Below are 17,537 nucleotides of genomic sequence, written 5' to 3' on the forward strand. Positions count from 1 at the left end.
CTATATAGGCGGCTGCCCCGCGGCCCGAGGCGGAGAAACGCTGCCCGGTGCCGCGCCCCGGTGCAGGCAGCGCTCGCGGCCCGGTGCCGAGCCTCTCGCGCTGGGGGGGCCGAGCCGAGCCCTGCCCGGGCGTAGGGGCAGGGGCAGGGACAGGGCGGGGGGCGGCGGCGGCGGGGCGATGGGCAGAGCCCCCCCTGCCCGGCTCCCAGCGGCGCCGGCCGGGGGGCTGCGCTAGGGCGGCCCGGCGGAGCCTCGGCCCCGCGGCCGGGGCTCGCCCCCCCTCCCCGGGGGCGGCGAGGATGCAGCACCCGCTGGAGCTGGGGGCCGCGCACTACTTCCCGGCCGAAGCCTTCCCCGACCACCGCTCGCACCGCTACCGCAGCTTCATGATCGAGGAGATCCTCACCGACCCCCCGGACGCCAAGGGCGCGGCGCCGGCCGGGGAGCTCCTCAAATTCGGGGTGCAGGCGCTGCTCTCGGCCCGGCCCTACCACAACCACCTAGGTACGTGCTGCCGCGGGGCCGGGCCGCCTCCGGGATCCGGGCTCCGAGCTCTGGGCACCGCGGCCGAGGGGTCCCGGGGCCGGGGAGGGAGCAGGCTCCGGGCTGCGGCTCGGCGGGACCGCGCTGCATCGGGGCGCCGCTGGGCTCCCGGGGCCGGCGGGCAGAGCGCGGCTCCGAGCCGCTCCTCTGAAGCAAACCCCGGTAATTTGGGCAGCGAGCAGCCGCCGGGCTCCCTGCACGCCGGGCAGGCTCGGGGCCGGCGCCGCGGTGCAGCGCCTGGGGCCTAAAGCGGAGCTGCGCACGGCTGCCACTGACGGGCCCGGGCAGGGGGCGACGGATGGAAGCCCGACGGATGGACGGACGGACAGACAGCCAGGGCGGTGGATGGAAAGCGCGGTCTGTCCCCCCTGATTACAGTATCTAGGACAAATGCAGAACATTAATGACATATGTCTTTTTTTTTCCTTTTTTCCTTTTTTTTTCTTTTTTTTTTTGGGTCGTTGGTTGGTTTTCTTTGTAAACGCGAGTTTTTCGGTGCGCCGCCAGAAGCTTTCGTTCCCAAAGGCGTCCCAGCGCAGAAAGGCCGCTCTTTTACCCGTACAAACGAACGGAACGGGACCATCCCAATTTCTTTTTTTTTTCCTTTTATAAGAGAAACGGGAAAGCGTCGAGCCCCGCAGCAACGTAGATTAGGACATGCGGAAATCTGCATTACTTTGAGTACCGGCTTCAAGCACCGGCCCGGCTAAAACGCAGTTTGCAGCCTGCCGGGCGGCGAGACGGGACTTTGTGCAGCAGCGGGGTTTCTGCTGCGGCCGAGGAGGAGGAACCCGCAGTGAAGTTCCTTACAGCCCCCCGGTGGGGATTGCTGCCGGGTTTTTAGGGCCGGGGAGAGCCGCGGCGGCCCCGGCCCGGGGTCCGCGGGGGGCGGCTCCGCTCCCGGCACGTCCGGGACCCGCTGGGGGCTGCGGGACCGGGCCGGGCCCCCCGGGCCCTGCAGGGCTCGGCCGGGGCCGAGAGGGGCCTGAGCCGCTCTGTGCCGGCCCTGTGGTGGGCTCGGAGCTCGGTGCCATCGAGGGAGCTCCCGGCCCTGCTCCCGAGCGCGTTTTCGCAGCCAAGCCGGGGGCTGCGGGTCCCGGAGGAAGATGCGATTGTTTGCGGGTTAAAATCGCGCTTCGGGGGCCGGAGGAAGATGCGATTCGGTTGTTCGGGGACTGAAATCGCGCCGAGGGGCTCCGGGCAGGGAAACCCGCGGGGGGCTCCCGGCCCAGCCCCGGCCGCACGTCGGGGGGCGAGGCCGAGCCGGCGGCCGCGACTGCGGCAGCTGTTCGGGGGCATCTGCGGGGAGCGCTTGGGAATCGTTTGGGAATCGTTTTAAAGCGTTTCCACCTGTACGTCGGGAATCACCGGCTGCCGGCCGGAGGGCAAAGCGTGACCCCGCGTCCTCGGGGGGACGGGCGGGCCCGGGGGGGGCTGCGTGCGGGGTCCCGGCGGGGTCTGCCCGGCTCTCACGGCCCCTCTCTCCTGCAGCCGTGCTGAAGGCGGAGCCGGCGGCCGTGTTCAAGTTCCCTCTGGCTCCCTTGGGCTGCTCGGGGCTGAGCTCGGCGCTGCTGGCCGCCGGCTCGGGGCTGCAGGGCGGCTCCGCCTCGCCACATCTCCCGCTGGAGCTGCACCTCCGCGGTAAGCTGGAGCCGGGCCCCCCCGAGCCGGGCGGCAAGGCCAAGAAGGGGCGCCGCAGCCGCACCGTCTTCACCGAGCTGCAGCTCATGGGGCTGGAGAAGCGCTTCGAGAAGCAGAAATACCTCTCCACGCCCGACAGGTAGGGCAGGCCGGGCCCTCCGGAGCGGGGCAGGGCGCGGGGGGAGTTTTTGCTGGGGAGGGAGAGGAGCCGCGGGCCGGCTGGGCTGGGTCTCACCGCCTGTCTCTCCCCCGCAGAATAGACCTGGCCGAATCGCTGGGGCTCAGCCAGCTCCAGGTGAAAACCTGGTACCAGAACAGGCGCATGAAATGGAAGAAAATAGTAAGTGCCCGCCTCTGACCCTTCTGTGCGTCCTGCCGCGGTACGGGGTCAGCTCCGCCGCCTCGGCCTTCTGCATGCCCAGGGCAAAACTGCATGCGGCGGGGGGAAAAATAAGTTTTATTCTAATATTTATACTGATATATTTGTGTGCCCGCGGTCTGTGAGGCCAGCATCACCCGGCCCAGGCCCTCCCGGCTTTGCTGCCGCCCCCATCGGGCTGCTCGGCTCGGCTCGGCTCGGCGCAGGGCCGCGGGAGGCTTCTCCCGAGCGGGGCCGCCCGAGACCCGCTTTTACTCGGCTGTCCCCCCCTGTGCTCCCTCCCCGCCTCGCAGGTGCTGCAGGGGGGCGGCCTGGAGTCCCCCACCAAACCCAAGGGCCGCCCCAAGAAGAACTCCATCCCCAGCAGCGAGCAGCTCTCGGAGCAGGAACGAGCCCGGGACGCCGAGAAGCCGCCCGAGAGCCTGGGCTCGCCGGCTGAGGTCAGCCAGGAGGAGTGACCGGCACGGCCCGGCCCCACCGCCGCCGGCCCCGAGCCGCTCCGCCCGGCCGGGAGCGCGGCCACCGAGCGCCGCCGCCGCCGCCCCGGGCCGGGGTCCCCGGGAGGAGCCACCGGCCCCGCACCTCCCCGCTCCGCCGGCAGCGACCCAGGGGGAAGAGGGCTGGAAGGGGGGAACCAAGCGGTTCGTGGACTGCTGTCGCCTTCGGTTTCCGACGAATCCAGCGTTTGGCCCGGCCGCGTTCCCGGCCCCAGCCCCGCCGCTCCTCTCCGCGCCCGCGGGGCGCTGCGCCCCGGCCCCCACTGTGCGACGGCCCCGAGGGGCCAGGAGGAGGACACTGGATTCCACCTTCACGTCCGCTCGCTGTCTGAAACCCTGTGGTGCCCCTAGTTACTCGAAAACTGCATTTTACGATCAGTTTTATTAATGCGAAGATATTTAGTTTATTTCAATAAAGTATTTTATGAACTATTGCTCTGAGTAGCGTCATGCCTTTCCTATTGTTTTCCTATTTTTTTCTATTTTTTATATTGTTATCTTTTTTTTTTCTTTCCCTCGGCAGCAGGTTAATTTGTCCGAGATTCAGACGCGAGGCCCGGGGCCGCCTGTCCCGGTTGGGGGCAGCACCCCCGGCTTTGCTGGGGCGCAACGGGGCAGGAGCGAGGCGATGCTTTTGCACTATACAAACAGGGAACGAAGTGCTGCTGGCTGGAACGGCTTTGGGGCTCGGCACGGCGGGTACGGGCCGCGCTCGGCTCCCCAGCCCCGGCTCCCTGCCCGCCTCTGCCTCGGGTCACGGCCACTTTCCCGGGGCTCTTTGCTAATTGCGGCGACGTAGCAAGAAACGGTGGCTTTTCTTTTTCTTTTTTCTTTTTTTTTTTTTTTCCTTTTCAGTCTTCGCTGTACTTTTTCCATTGAGGTATCAAATTATAGAGCATCTACAGAGACGTGCAATTATCATCATCGTGCAAAAAAAAAAAAAAAAGAAGAAAAGACCCACCAAAATCCAGAAGCGCCGCAGGAAGCGGCGAGAGGCAGCGGGGAGGGAAGGGGGAGCAGGACGGGGGCAGCGGAGCCCGGCTGCGGGGCTGAGCCCCAGCGGCGGGGTGCTAATTGGCCGGGCCTCCCAATTAATTAAAGGCGGTGATTAAGGCAAGGCTGCTGAAGGGAGATCCTGCAGCGGGTGCAGGGCACGGTCGGTGCCTCTCGTCCCGTCGGGGGCCGGGCTGAGCCCTTCCCTGGCTGTGCCCCGGGGGCGCGGGGAGGGCCGCTTGCCACGGCGGTGCCCGGGTTCCCGGTGCCGTGCCGGCCCCAGCGGGTCTGTGCTGGGTAAACGAGCCCGCACCGAGCTCTGATTTTCGGTAACGCCGCCGTTTCTCGTTAAACGGCACGGCGGCGGGGCAGGAGCGGTGCTGAGGGCATAGACGGGCCCTAAAAAGCCCTAAACGGCCCTAAAAAAAGCTAAAGGCAGCCCTAGGCCCCTCTCGGCCGGTTCTCCGCTGCGGCCCGGCCCGGTGCGAGCTTCGGGCGGCTCCTGCTCGCGGAGTCGTGCCCTGGGTTAAATAAACCCGGGATGAGCGATGGAGTGTTTGTAAGCACGGGACACGGCCCGTGCTGAGCAAACAGGAAGCCAGCTCATATTCTTATGCTAAAATGACTTCTGGATTTAAACAAACAAATAGTTCGAGCTGTTTTATTTAACCTGGGGATGGGGATTAGGGCTGGGCAGGGCGAGCACGGCGGTTTCGAGGAGGGCTGCCCGCCGAGCGGCCGGCCGGCGCGGAGCTTGGGCTTTGTCCCTCGCGGCTTTCGGCTCCCGGCGGTTGGCTCTGTCCGCCCCACAGCGCTTGGAGAGAGCAGCCGCTTTTAATTAGGAGGTAGATTCACGGGTGCCTTTACCTAAATTACCGGGATGACGAGCGGTGTCCATCAGCGGCGTTAAGCAGAGCTTTGGAAGCGGCTGGGGTCAGTTTATTGCTGTTACAACCGCGGTGTAACCTCCGTACCAGTAACCTCCATACCGTAGTCCCCAAGCAAACCCACGGACAGCGAGATTTTCTTTCCCCGTCTGAGTAAGTGGCGCACAAGTGATTATTTTTCACAGACCGTAAATGAGAAAACGTATTTTACTCTTCCCTTGCAGACAAGGCGGAGGGAAGGCAAGAGCGGCTTCCTGGCGGGGCCGCGGCCCTTCCCGGGGCTCCCGGGGCTGGGCTCGCCTCGGCCGCCGCCGCCCGGCTCCGGTGCCCTCTGGTGCCCGCCGGCTCCGGGGGGAGCTCGGGGGTCGCCCCCCGGGGGTCTCGCAGCGGCTCCTCCGCGGAACCTGGGGGATGCCTCCCTCTCCCTTTCCGGTGGACCACGACACGAAAAGCCTCGGCGGAGCCGGTAGCAGATGCCCGGGAGCCGCCTCCTGCGGGGAACGGAGGCGCCCGGGGCCCCCAGCCTCAGCCCCCCGGGCAGGGCTCGGCCGGGCCGGGCGGCCCCGGGATGTGCTCGCTGTGTTTGTAAGCAAAGGGCGAGGGGGATTTTGGATACGTAAACATGGTGTGAATGAAAACCCTGGATCTCCAGCGCCGTGCTGTGACCTCGACATTAACGGGCTCCATGTTTGGAGCCGCTTGCCGAGAAACGTCTTTTTTTTTTAGTAGTAACGACTTTAATGACAAACTTTCCTTTTGGAAGGAGCTGCTCACACCACGGGATACGTGTGCGCTGACTGACTGCCCCCAGGGCATCTGCACTGATGCGAAAAAAAAAAAATCACAAAAAAACTAAAGTCTTCTTAATCACACGAGAAGTCAGAAGAAAACGAAAATATGCTTGATTTTTTTTTCTTGTAAAATACTTATTTAGTTCGGCGTGGGTTCTTGCTCTCTTAATGAGTTCCCCCGTTGTTTCGGTCAAGGCCCGGCCCGGCGGGTGCCGCCTCCCCTCGCGCAGAGCCCCGGGGGCACCGGGGCGCGATGGCCATCGGGGCTCCGGGGCTCGCCCCGGTAACGCCGGCCGGCGGGTGAGCGGCCGGGAGGAGAGCACAGCGAGCCTCGGCAGCACGCGGCTTTGGTGATAACCTATTGATTTTCAGCTGGGTGTAATCGTTTTTCATTTTTTTCCTTTTTTTGATTGCCTCCTGCAGCACGGATGCCGTGGCGGCTGGTACCCGCGTTCGCGGCGCTTCAGCAGCAGAGCCGTGTGTGCGGGGACCTGCAGCGCTGTCCGACGGCAGCCCTGGAGAAACTGGGGACGAATTTGTCCGGAGCTGGGGCCAGCTGGAGCCGGGGTGGGACGATCTCCCCCCCGAGGCACCTCGCAGCGCTGCCCCTGCCCTGCGCCGTGTGCCCGTGGCCGGCAAAGGGCAGGCGGGGCTCGCCCCCTGATGTTCCTTCTCCTCCCCGTGTATAAACTATTTTTATAGCACATTTATCCTGGCATAAACGCATCCGCGCTTGAGAGCTCTGCCGTTCGAATTACAGCAGCAGAGGTAACGCGGGGCTGTTTTCTATGTAAGCAGAGCAGAAGGGGGTGGGTTGAAGGCTGGGAAAGTCCCATCGAAAGTGGGCTCTTCCCGTGTTTCAGTGCTCATCTCGTCCCAGTCAATCGGCTAACGGTGTGAAGGTTTCCTTAACAAAAGGCCGTCTGGGTGCGTTTCCAACTCAAACATCCTAAACTCGCTTTTCACGAAGCATCTCGGGGAAACTCGAGGCAGGTCCTGCTCTTCCAGCAATGCCCGCCTAAAAGCCCCGCGGAGCCGGGACGCTTTGAGACTCCTGACGTTACTCCGGTTTTACACCGAGGCAAAAGTTTACTGACGTTACTCCGGTTTTAGCCCGGGGGAGCCCCCGGGGGCAAGAAGATGCTGCGCCCCGGGCGTCGTCGAGGCGGGTGTGAGGGCAGCGTTTGGGAGAAAAATGTAATGAAGACACCAGCTCGAGCTAGGTCAAGCTGCAAATCGTTAACCGGTAGGCGAAGTGTGGCTGTTAGAGGTCTGACTCGGTCCAAGTGGTTGGCCCGAGGTCGTGGCGGTACTTGCTGCCGTGATGGTGATGGGTGAAGGCGAGCAGCGAGGCCCGTAGCAGCAGCGTGTGGATGGAGGGAGGCAGCGCCGGGTCGCGGCGAGCATCCTGCCAGGGCCCTGGGGCTGCCAGCTCCGCTTGGCCAGGCCTGCCCCTCACATCCATCGGGAACGTGCAGCGCTCAGGCTCCGGCTGTGTTCGGGGCGGATCCTTCGGTGGAGTTAGCGATGGCCGTTGTGTCAGCAGGCAGGGGGTTCGTGGCGTAACGAACAAATCCGTGCGAGTAAGCCCTCAGCCACGCAACCCCGTGTTGATGGAAAAAAGACCAAGTCACAGCCCTGCATGGCTTTGTCAGTTTACAAACACAGTCCATTAAAACATGATTATGTACAAAATGGGTTCTCTCCATGCAAGATCCTCGTATCCATTGTTTACGCTGCACCTATATTAACAAACCACAAAATAAGCTTGTAGCATCTCTAAAACAGATTTCTTTTTCTTTCTTTCCTTTTCTCTCTCTCTCTCTCTTTTTTTTTTTTTTTTTTAAGGCTGGTAATGTGATGTGGAAACTTTTCTGGATTGAAATGGCATGTAAGTTCAATCAATATAAGAAGACTGATTTGTGTCTAAAGCTTGAGTATTAGCTAGAATTAAAACATTTAATTTTTTTCAACACTTTTTTTTTTCTTTCCTGATAATTAATTCAAAGTGTTAGGTGGTGTAAATTCACGCTCTGAGCATGTACTGAAGTTGGTGGGTTATATTTAAGCAGAGGATACTGCTCAAGGAGGAAACCCTGAGTTAGTGTTGTAAAGAGCGCCTGCTGAGTTCAAGTACAGATAGCCTCAAAGCATTATGTCCTCTTCATCCATACTCAAAAATTACTCAAGCATGACTTGCAGTGAAAAAAAATATGCAAAAAGACATTAATTTATGACAAGTGTTCCCTGCCTGTTTCATAACTGATAGCCTGATAACCTTATTGTGCAGAGTCCCTCAACCTCAGAGACAGTCCACAAGGATGAAGAAAATCAAGAGGGAACAGAGCTGTGAAGAGAACAGGCAGATGTGCGGTGGTTATTCATATGCTGAGAACTGCGTGTGTCACAAGAACTCTGATGCTTTTCCGAAACCATGATATCGCAATAATTAGGAGAGTTACCCAAACCCTTCTCCAGGCATTCTTACGTGAATTACAGAACTGCTCTCCAACTCCTAAAGTTGCTCTTTGTGTAGTATGAATGTTGTATCATTTATACGTGCATAAATTTACGTATGGAAGTTTATCTAACCAAAATGCAGTTCTAACTGGCTGACAAGGAAATTACTTCCAAAATACAATTTTTTCACCGCAGCAAGTTCTGTGAGTGCGAAGCTGGCTGTTCAGTTGGAACTAACAGGCTTTTCCTTCTCTCCTGCTCGACTGACTGCTAGGTCTTGGAGCGATTCCGCCTGATCAGATGCTGATAGGCATATTTTGTGAGGTATTTACTGAAGATCAGCCATAAGCATTTAAGAATTTAACATAAACCCCACGTAATTTTGAATACTGCATTTGTGTATTTTGTTGAAATACGGAGGTGAATAGCACCTTGTCTGAATTAAAATATTTTTAATAGATGTCTAAAAAATAATAATTTGCATATCTTGTACTCTTCTCCTTTCTGTGAATGTGCAGGTTGGGTTGCTGAACAGTCCCATTTCTCAAGCAGGTGTTCTCCAGGGGCTGTTCAGCCCATGCAAAGTGCTGGATTTTCTACCAGGTCTTGAAGGTGTTCAGACACTCCTGCTGCTGTTCAGCCCCCTCTGGCTCTAGCTCTTTGAGGCAAGTTACTGCCAGAGCTGAGGTTTAAAGGCCACTGTAAGGTGTTTGTTTGTTTGTTTACTTCTATGGTGTGCTGTGAATTTTCCCTGTTGATGGGTGTGGAAGTATTTCATATTTTGTGCTATTAAATGTAGAAGTCACAAAGCACTGCTTGTTTCCTGATTGGATGAATTTCTCACTGGATAAATGTACGGACCATGTATTTTAGAACTGAACATACCATGCTAAGCTCCATGGTTATTTGAAATTAAAATTAATTATTCACTAGTATTTGTACTATTAAAGTACAAGTGCTCAAATATTTGCAGAAAGCAAATGTGAAGCAGCTGTAAATATGTCTGAATTTGCATCTGAATTTTAATGAATATTTGCTGTCTTTTTTGGTTAGGCTGCAATGTATGTGTGTATAGGACAGAAAGCTTGTAAATTCCAGTGCTTTACACTTACCAGTGTGCAAACTGCAGCTAAGCCCACTGGATTTAACTTTTATATCCTTAGTTTAAATGGAAAAATACAGACCAGTTTGAAAAAAAAAAAAAACACAAAAAAACAAAACCCTTAAAAAATACATAGAACATCAGAAACTTTAGATAAACACATAAATTAGTGGTCTGTAGCCTTCATTGGCTTGTGGGTAAAAACTAAGTAGTGTGGAGTTAACTCTTTCATGTCCAGTAAGCACAACCCAAAGACTGAATGAGGAATGTGCTGCCCAGGATCCCCAGTCCAGGGAGGAGTTCTGTAAGTCCAGATTGTTCCCTTTGGTTGCAGAGAACTGATTCTCTGCATGCAAGTTAGGGAATTTGTAACAGTTTTCATTAAACTTTGTCATAGCCAAATTTTGTATTTCCAGCGCTGCCTGGGAGAGTCTTGACCTGGATGGGAAATGAGGAGCATAGCAAGCTTAACAGGCAGTGTGGGACCACCTTGCAGAAACGATCAGATCGTGCTGGGTTTGTAGTGCTGCTGGACTAGGGGTGGGCACACTATTGTGTCATGGTGAGAGTGATGAATTTCAAGGAGAAAAGTAACCAACCTACCTGTTTTCTCTCTTTGCCAAAGGAATGAGAAGTGTTCAGAGTGGACAGAGAGCTGTGCTCAGAAGCTGTGGATGAAAGCTGGTCATACTGAGAGAGATGAGGAGCAGAACTCAAGAAGGAGTATTTGGTTTCAAAAGACAAACTCTTGGGACTGCTGGATGATGCACTCCAGAGACAGTGTGTGGCATTGGTCGGCCACCTTTCAGCATCCTTGATACAGATAATTCCTGTTTTGTTTTGCTGTAGCCTTAACCCTAATGGAACAGGAAATGTCCGGATAACAAAAGTTGTACGTGTTTCCATAAGGGTCTTACATCTGTTTTCTTAATGCTTAAAATCCAAACAAAAAGAGTTGCTCTTATATTGCTGCTCTGGATTGCCAGAACTACTTTTTGTTTTCACTTTGTTTTTGCTATTTTTTACAGTGCAAAAGTAGCCCAAGGAATCCAGAAGCTGATGGACCTGCTGAGCATGCATTGTACAAGCAGCCTTGTATGCTTCCACTGAGCTTTTGGGTGTCCAGAAATTCTGGACATATGGCCAGAAAAGCTGTAGATGAAGTGTAAGAGTGATGGTTTGCTGCCAAGAGCAGTAGCATTGGCAAGTATGTTTGTGGCATTCACGCGGTCAGAAAGTCATACCAACTGTCTCCTCCCCAGACTCACAAATTCCTCTTCTCAAAAGGGGTCATGTTTTCTGTTTTCCAGGCCTCTAAACACATAAAAGGCATTTGCTTGTTTCCTTGCATCACATGATTCTGCAAGTGGTGTTTTATATGTGTATATATATACATGCAGTTTTTAACTCACTGTGCTTTCCTTTTAACCGTTGATCTTTATTCCTTCAGCAGATCCCTTTTGGTTATGTTGTATGGTGTTTTTTTTTTTTTTTTTTTGGTTTTGAAAGAGAAATTAAGTATTATTTCAGTGAAAGACTTTTTTTTCAGAATAAAAAGCAGATTGTCATGAAGGTAATGATGAGATCTTTGTGGTTTGCTGTGAGCCTCTTGTAACCTATTGGATCTTGTTTAACAGATATGCAGAGTGCTACACATGGAAATGCTGCTCAGAAACATCTGCGAGGAGCTGGGGGGGAAGCCTCTGTAAGCAGAAGTATTGTCTGACCTCTCATTATTAAAGCAGCCCCAGTGTCATTTAGGGTACATTCATACCATGGCAGTACTTAGGAGTTCCAGACACAGACCAGCACCCACTCTTTTGGGTGTTGCAGGGTCAGTAGGGTACTGCCATCCTATTCTGTTCTCTGTTTTTGTGTTGCAATCCTTATTTTTTATAAAGGGATTTATAAAAGCAACTGACATCCTGACAGAACTAAGAAAGTTCTAAAATACGATGGTTTCTCTAAAGTCACCATATTGGGATGTGATCTCTGTTGGCTCTGGGGAAAAAAAAAGTTAGGAAGATAAGGTATTTCTTTGCAACTTATGTTTTGTATTCTGTACAGTCCCTCAAAGTATCCCCTACTAGAGGGGACAAACTCCAGAGATGATGGTATCCCTATATAAATTTTGAATAGTTATGTTTGGACTGGTTAAGAAAATACTACCTTTATAGTCAGAGAGCCCATAATTGGTGGTACCCAAAATTGGGCCAAAGGCTTTGGCACATATTTGTGTTTTCTGTCCTTAAAAAAAAAAATCTGTTTTTTTAGGCTTGGATATATACAGTCTGTAAGAATTCTCTTCTTTGACCTTACGTTTACATATCTCACATTTTCCAGGTGCGTTTTCCCTGATGATATTTTTATTAGTGTATTCGTGGTAAATGTGTCCTTGAGTGTCCCACAAATTCTGTCCAATATACATTCTGTTACTACATTCAATGCAGATGAAAGTTTCAAGGCAAAGTGTAATTTCCAATGCTGAAAATTTTATAAAGGGGCTGCTGTACCTGGGAGATGCAAGATCCATATATGCACTGCTTTTACAAAGAAACTTAGGTAGTGGATAGAGGGTCAGAAATAATGATTGCTCTAGAATGGCATGAATGTAGGTTCCGTCTTGTTTGTTCCTGCACTGCCCAAATTCTTCATCTGCATGACTGAATCTTAGTTGTTATATTCAGATCCCTCTAGTTCCTGTTAGACTGCACCTGTAAGAGCTGACATTCAATAACTTTAAAAATTAGAAGATGAATAATGACATAACTTCAGTTATTTCATTCATTTATTTATACTGCAGTTTATGCTATTCCCTCATTCACTTTTGTCTTTAATTATATTCGTGTGTGTGAAGCAACCAAATTTTGGTGCCCTCACACTCATGATTTCTCTGTAAAGACAATATTTTCCCACAGAGGAGGGTGACAATGATCTGAATTTCCTAAGGACCTGAAGACTGATGTGTTGGTTCAGTTTTGTGTCCTACGTTTGATAGCAGTCGGTCGTATGCCTAGAGAAAGGCATAAAAAGAGGTAAGCAAATAGTAACTCTACAGGCATTTGTTGCTCAAGGTTTTTCTGAGGTGAAAGTGGATACTCATATTAGCTTATAGTAGACATTTGTTATATTTATTTGTCATTTTCACCTGAATAGGCCTTGGTATAGGGCAGATTGTCTGGCAACATGTTTTTATTTATTCTTTTATACGTGCAATATTCAAAGAACTACTTGCTGTTGCTTGCTTTTTTAACTTGCCACTTGATAATTTTGATACATTTTGTTCATGTTCTGACAAAGTTAACAACCTCGTTTCTTTTTCTCGTGTAAGTCTTTGTTCTGTGGAACTCCGTCATCATTTTCCCCAGCCTCCTTCTGCCTTCCCTGCATCTCAGTCATACCAGTCAGTTTGTACTGAGTCTTGTCACTATCCTTGGTCTATGATGTGGTGGTCTTAATTTTTAGCTAAAGAGTATCAGTGATTACGCAGGAATGTACAGTGCTTCTTAAAGTAACAAAAATTGCTAGCATGGAACATTCAGGCTTGTGTGTCTCCACATGTATTATCAAGAGTTTTTTCAGAGTTCTGGCTGTAAATTCATGTCAGTCTGTGGTATCTTAAATCCCCTATATCAGTGTCCTTGGAGTGAAACCCAGTCCTTGTCAGAGTAATCCCTGCTCATGTAATCATGTTGCCCTCTGTTGGTTAGCTTTGATTCAGAATGTTCTCAGGCTTGCTAATTACCAGAGGACTTCTTACTTAAATTCCTGTGGAAGAGGCCTAAATGTTTTACTCTGCAAGGCTCTGGTTCGTGTGCCAGCTGTGTGGTGTATCTACACTTTACAGAGGAAAGGGTGGAAGCCTCTTCGTAGGTTGTTGTTGCGACCGTGTTCATTTACAAGGCTGTTTTTGATTTCACTTAATGAATGTACATTTTAAGAGCTGGAATTCATTGATGTCAAGGTCAGTTATTGAAAAGTTTGTGTTGACTTTTTAAGGAATTGGACTGAAAACAACTAGAATGAGAAATTTTTTCCTATGTGTCTAATGTTTCTGTCCCAGTAGATTCCCAATGAATTCACAGAGATGTTTGGTAAAGTCAGATGGCACAAAAAAGCCAAAGGGGAGGCAAGAAGGCAAAAAGAAAGTTTATTGCATAGGCAAATATAAAAACTCTCCCTTTAGCTGCTGGAAAATGGTTTTATTTTAAACGTAGCTAATAGATGAATTAAAAGGCTGGTGAGGAGGAAAGATGGGAAATTTTGGCAGAGGAGACTATTTTTCTTGTTGACTGATTAATCTGGAACTGCTCTGAGTGGAAACGGACTTCTGGGATCAAGCGGTATCCTGTGCTCTTTGCATATATTCTGACTGCAACCAGGTAATGTGTTTGGGTGGATTTTCTCAGTGGATGTAACTGGGTGGATTTTTTCAGTGGATGTAACTGAGGATCAAAGTTTAAGAAGGAAGACTCTGGCAGAGCTGGGAATAGGTTTCTGCTCTTGAGGGGTAAACTGGAACGCTAGTCAGCATGTTGCAGCGACTTGCATACAAGTTCTTTCAAATCTTTGCACCTAAATAAAGTATGAACATGATTGATGCTCATTTCCTTTCTTTTATAAAGTGTTTGAGATCTGTGGTTGGAAAAACAAGCACATAGGTGTAAACTATTGCTATTGATAGAAATGAGTTTAAGATGGCACAGCTGAAAGTATTTCCTGTACTTTTTCTGGGATGTACTGTGGATTAGACTCTAAGTGCAAAAGCAACAGTTGTGTTCCAGTTGACACCGATACTTTACATAATATAATGACTTGGTTAGCGATATTACTTGATGGCTTTTACCAGGAATGTATATGCAGGTAATACCGCTGAATATTTGAAAATAGTAAAATAACTAAATAAATAAAAGTAAAAAAGTTAAAATCCACTTATATATAAAAAAAAAAGAAAATCCTGAAAAAATATTAGCAAAATCTTAACCAAAATTTTAAGCTTACAAATGAAGATGACGTGGTCTCTTGCCACATGTATTTATGAAACAACCCTTAAGGACATAGTACATTCAGTTTTTTTTAATCAGGTAGTTTATTATCACCCTTGAAGTTCATTTCAGTTTTGTCATGGGTTTAATGATGCTAAAATTTTACCTGCCAGATCCTAACACAAAAATCATCGCCCTTTTCCAAAATAAATGTTGTTTCTTTTCAAAGTAGGAGGACAAACAAAATACTTTGGAACGAGAAGAGAAGAAATAACATATATGGACAGTTTTACTTTTTCTTGCTTGTGTATTATATATGCTTTTCCTATTAGTTTACCCAGACCTTCCATGTATACTCATGCACACACACAAAATGTTTTTAAAACAGCCACGTAACAACAGCAACCGGGGACCCTGAAAACTATTTTAATTCTTAAATTCTTTTAAGCAGTATTTATTAGAAGTTAAAATCAAGGTAGAAGCAGTGTAATTCTCCCAGCAATCTAAAAGGTAAACTAAGAATGTTTTATTTAGCAACATGTGCGTATTTATTTTTACTTGGTATGAACATGTTTCAGCATGTTTATGTGTGGTGTGAGAATTTTTCAGAATCATATCTATGGATCTCTGCATATTTATACATTACCCAAGACGTCTTATTCTCTTGGTAAAACTTTACTTGCCAGTTACGAAGCTGTTTGGAGACTATTTCTGTAATAGATGAGGCATCGAGCCTGTTCAAACAAGCATACCTCCTGTCCTTGGTAAGCCACACTACCTCAGCAGATATTTGGAAAAGTCAAAGGCTAGCTTCCTTCATATTAGAAAGAGGAAAGACATCTGGTTTTCTATTGCTTTTCAGATGTTTCTTTGTTTTTATTAATGCCTAATACATGAGTGGCCAAAAATTGAAGTTTACTGGATTAATGCAGATGCTAAACCAAAAATAGTTCCTGTTTTGCATCTGAAGATTTCGATTTGGGGTCACTTATGGGTGGAAGTACAGCTACTTTTTAATCACGTACAATAGAACTACTCAGTGGCTTATGGTGTGGGCTAATGTGGACACGATACATACTAAAATTGCAGGGAGAACTTTTGACAGTACAAACTAACCTGGAGGTTGAAATGTATGACAGGGCCAAGTAATCCTAATATAGAAGGTGGTAGAAGTGTGGGCTTGTTCTGCAGTTCATCTGCAATCTGTATGTGAAAACCATACCTGAAGAGAGCTTGCTCCCATGTATCTATGATCTCAGATCACAGACTGGCTTTGAGCTGTACAGAGTTTGTACAGCAAAACCTGGGTTTGTGACATAGAACAGTTTGGGTTGGAAGGGACCTTAAAGATCATCTAATTCAAGCCCCCCTGCCATGGGCAGGGACACCTACCACTCCACCAGGCATATTACTTCTGAAAAAGTAACTTCATTTTGGGGCCATCTAATATCAGTGCTGGTATCAAACGTGCACACAGTGGCAAAACTGTTATATCAAAATAATTTAGTAATTTATTTTTACTCTACATATCTTCAGTGCAGCTGTTTTCCTTTTGAATCTTGTGGCCAATCAGCCAACACGATGTAAGCTGCAGTGGAGCAATGGCAGAAGCCCCACTTGGGAGCCATTTTGTCACACCAGGCTTGGTTCAGGCCTGTAGGTTGCCCAGTACATCTGTAGTGATTGTGGAAGAACTTCATCTTCCTCGTCCCCCCCCAGCAGTATAGGGGCAAGGGAGGTTCTTCTAATAGCCTGCAGTCCTCAGTGTTAAAGGGAACTTTTATGGTATTGAGTACTGACAACCTTCATTTGTTAGCAGTTTCTGGCCTTGTCTAGAGAAATAATACTGCTGCCTTAAAGCTGTTAAGCCTAACCAGAACCATGGACATGACTGTTTGGAGGGTAAAAGAAGTGGAAGGAAGGAGAGAAGACAGCAGTGTGGTGTCTTTTTTTTTTTTTTTTTTTTTTTTTTTTCATGGTCTGCTTAAATTTCTAATCTGCTGTAAACCTCACATTCAGATTGAAATTTCGCAGGGCAAGGACACCCCAGAGTAATGCTGGATATTAACATATTTAAAAAAAAAAAAAAAAAAAAAAGATGGAGAAGAGAATAGCTCCTGACCAGTTTAGAGTGAGATTCTGGTTTGTGTTGGATCCTTGTCCTGTAAGCTTGGAGTACTCAGATCCACCTGAAGGATCAAAAGTGTCCTCAAGCCCTTAAATAGATGACTCGGAAATAGTTGAAATGTGTTTCATTTTATGGTAAGTTTAATGTTTCTAACCTCAGTGCAATTTGCAATTACAATAAATATCACAAAAAAATTAATGTGGCCACTTCAAATACAAAGGAACGACAGAGTGTAATCTGAGAAAATTTTATCAACATGCAATTTCCTTAGCAAAAACATCAATGTATCATTTCAGCATGCTGAGAAATATTTATCTTTTGGGACAGCAAAATCATTTGCAGAACGTTTTAACTGCTAAATAAATATTTTACTGGCAACTTCTGAGGCATCATAAATGCAGTCAATATAAACAAAGCAATGTGGAAACCAGCTCCAGTCTCAGTTGAAATAACTGTTGGCTAGTTCATGGCAACACAGGACTCTGGGATGCATTTGGCTGAGTCTCAGCATTTGAAAATAACTTTTTTTTTTTCTTTTTTTTCCCTGCTATATAAGCAAGTTTGCTTAGTTTATTTAGGAGTTCTGGCAATGGAAGTCACATCAAGCTTTTAGTACTAGTGATGCAACTAGTTAGCATTTAACTGAAACCTATCTTTTCACAGTTAAATCACATTTTTTTTAATTGAATCCAGTGCTTATGAAAAATACTGGATCTGCAGCCTCGAAGGCTGTCTACTTGGCTGCAGAACAAGAACATCATGGCCATGCTAGCTTGAACTTCCTCATGGGCCCCTGCCAATGTGCTTCACCTCTGACCTATGACTATGTTGTTTAACTGTCTATTTTAATGATAGTCTCTTCTCTGACTATCCAGTGGAGATGACACTATTAAGGATGGTTTCAGAAAGTTGCTTCTGTCCACTGGAAATAGAAAGTTGTTTCATAAATGCAGTTGAAGAATTGAAAATTGAAAGTTCTTTACCAGGACTTTCATTGCAGTCTATATCCTCAAGGATTACCATTCACATTTCCTAATGTCAAGTCTGAGAGAAAGCTTTCATTTGTTGTATCGCTATTACTTAGCACTTGCCATCTTATACTGATAATTACTACCTGACTAAGCTGAATGA

The 17,537-nt window shown here is 49.2% G+C and overlaps 1 protein-coding gene across 2 annotated transcripts; it reads left to right on the top strand.

The window, feature by feature from the left end:
• Positions 1 to 215: 215 nt before the first annotated feature.
• On the top strand, positions 216 to 3,494 carry BARX1 (BARX homeobox 1). Of its 2 annotated transcripts, none has more exons than XM_035558293.2 (4): positions 216 to 504; positions 2,035 to 2,323; positions 2,440 to 2,524; positions 2,928 to 3,048. In XM_035558293.2, the coding sequence occupies exons 1-4, from the start codon at positions 300 to 302 to the stop codon at positions 3,000 to 3,002; spliced, it is 654 nt and encodes a 217-aa protein (XP_035414186.1). In that variant the 5' UTR covers positions 216 to 299; the 3' UTR covers positions 3,003 to 3,048. The 2 variants fall into 2 exon arrangements, with proteins under 2 accessions (XP_035414186.1, XP_035414185.1); XM_035558292.2 differs by having other exon boundaries at positions 218 to 504; positions 2,857 to 3,494.
• Positions 3,495 to 17,537: the final 14,043 nt, after the last annotated feature.

Source organism: Cygnus atratus, chromosome 10, assembly GCF_013377495.2.
Source record: "Cygnus atratus isolate AKBS03 ecotype Queensland, Australia chromosome 10, CAtr_DNAZoo_HiC_assembly, whole genome shotgun sequence".
Lineage (NCBI taxonomy): Eukaryota > Metazoa > Chordata > Aves > Anseriformes > Anatidae > Cygnus > Cygnus atratus.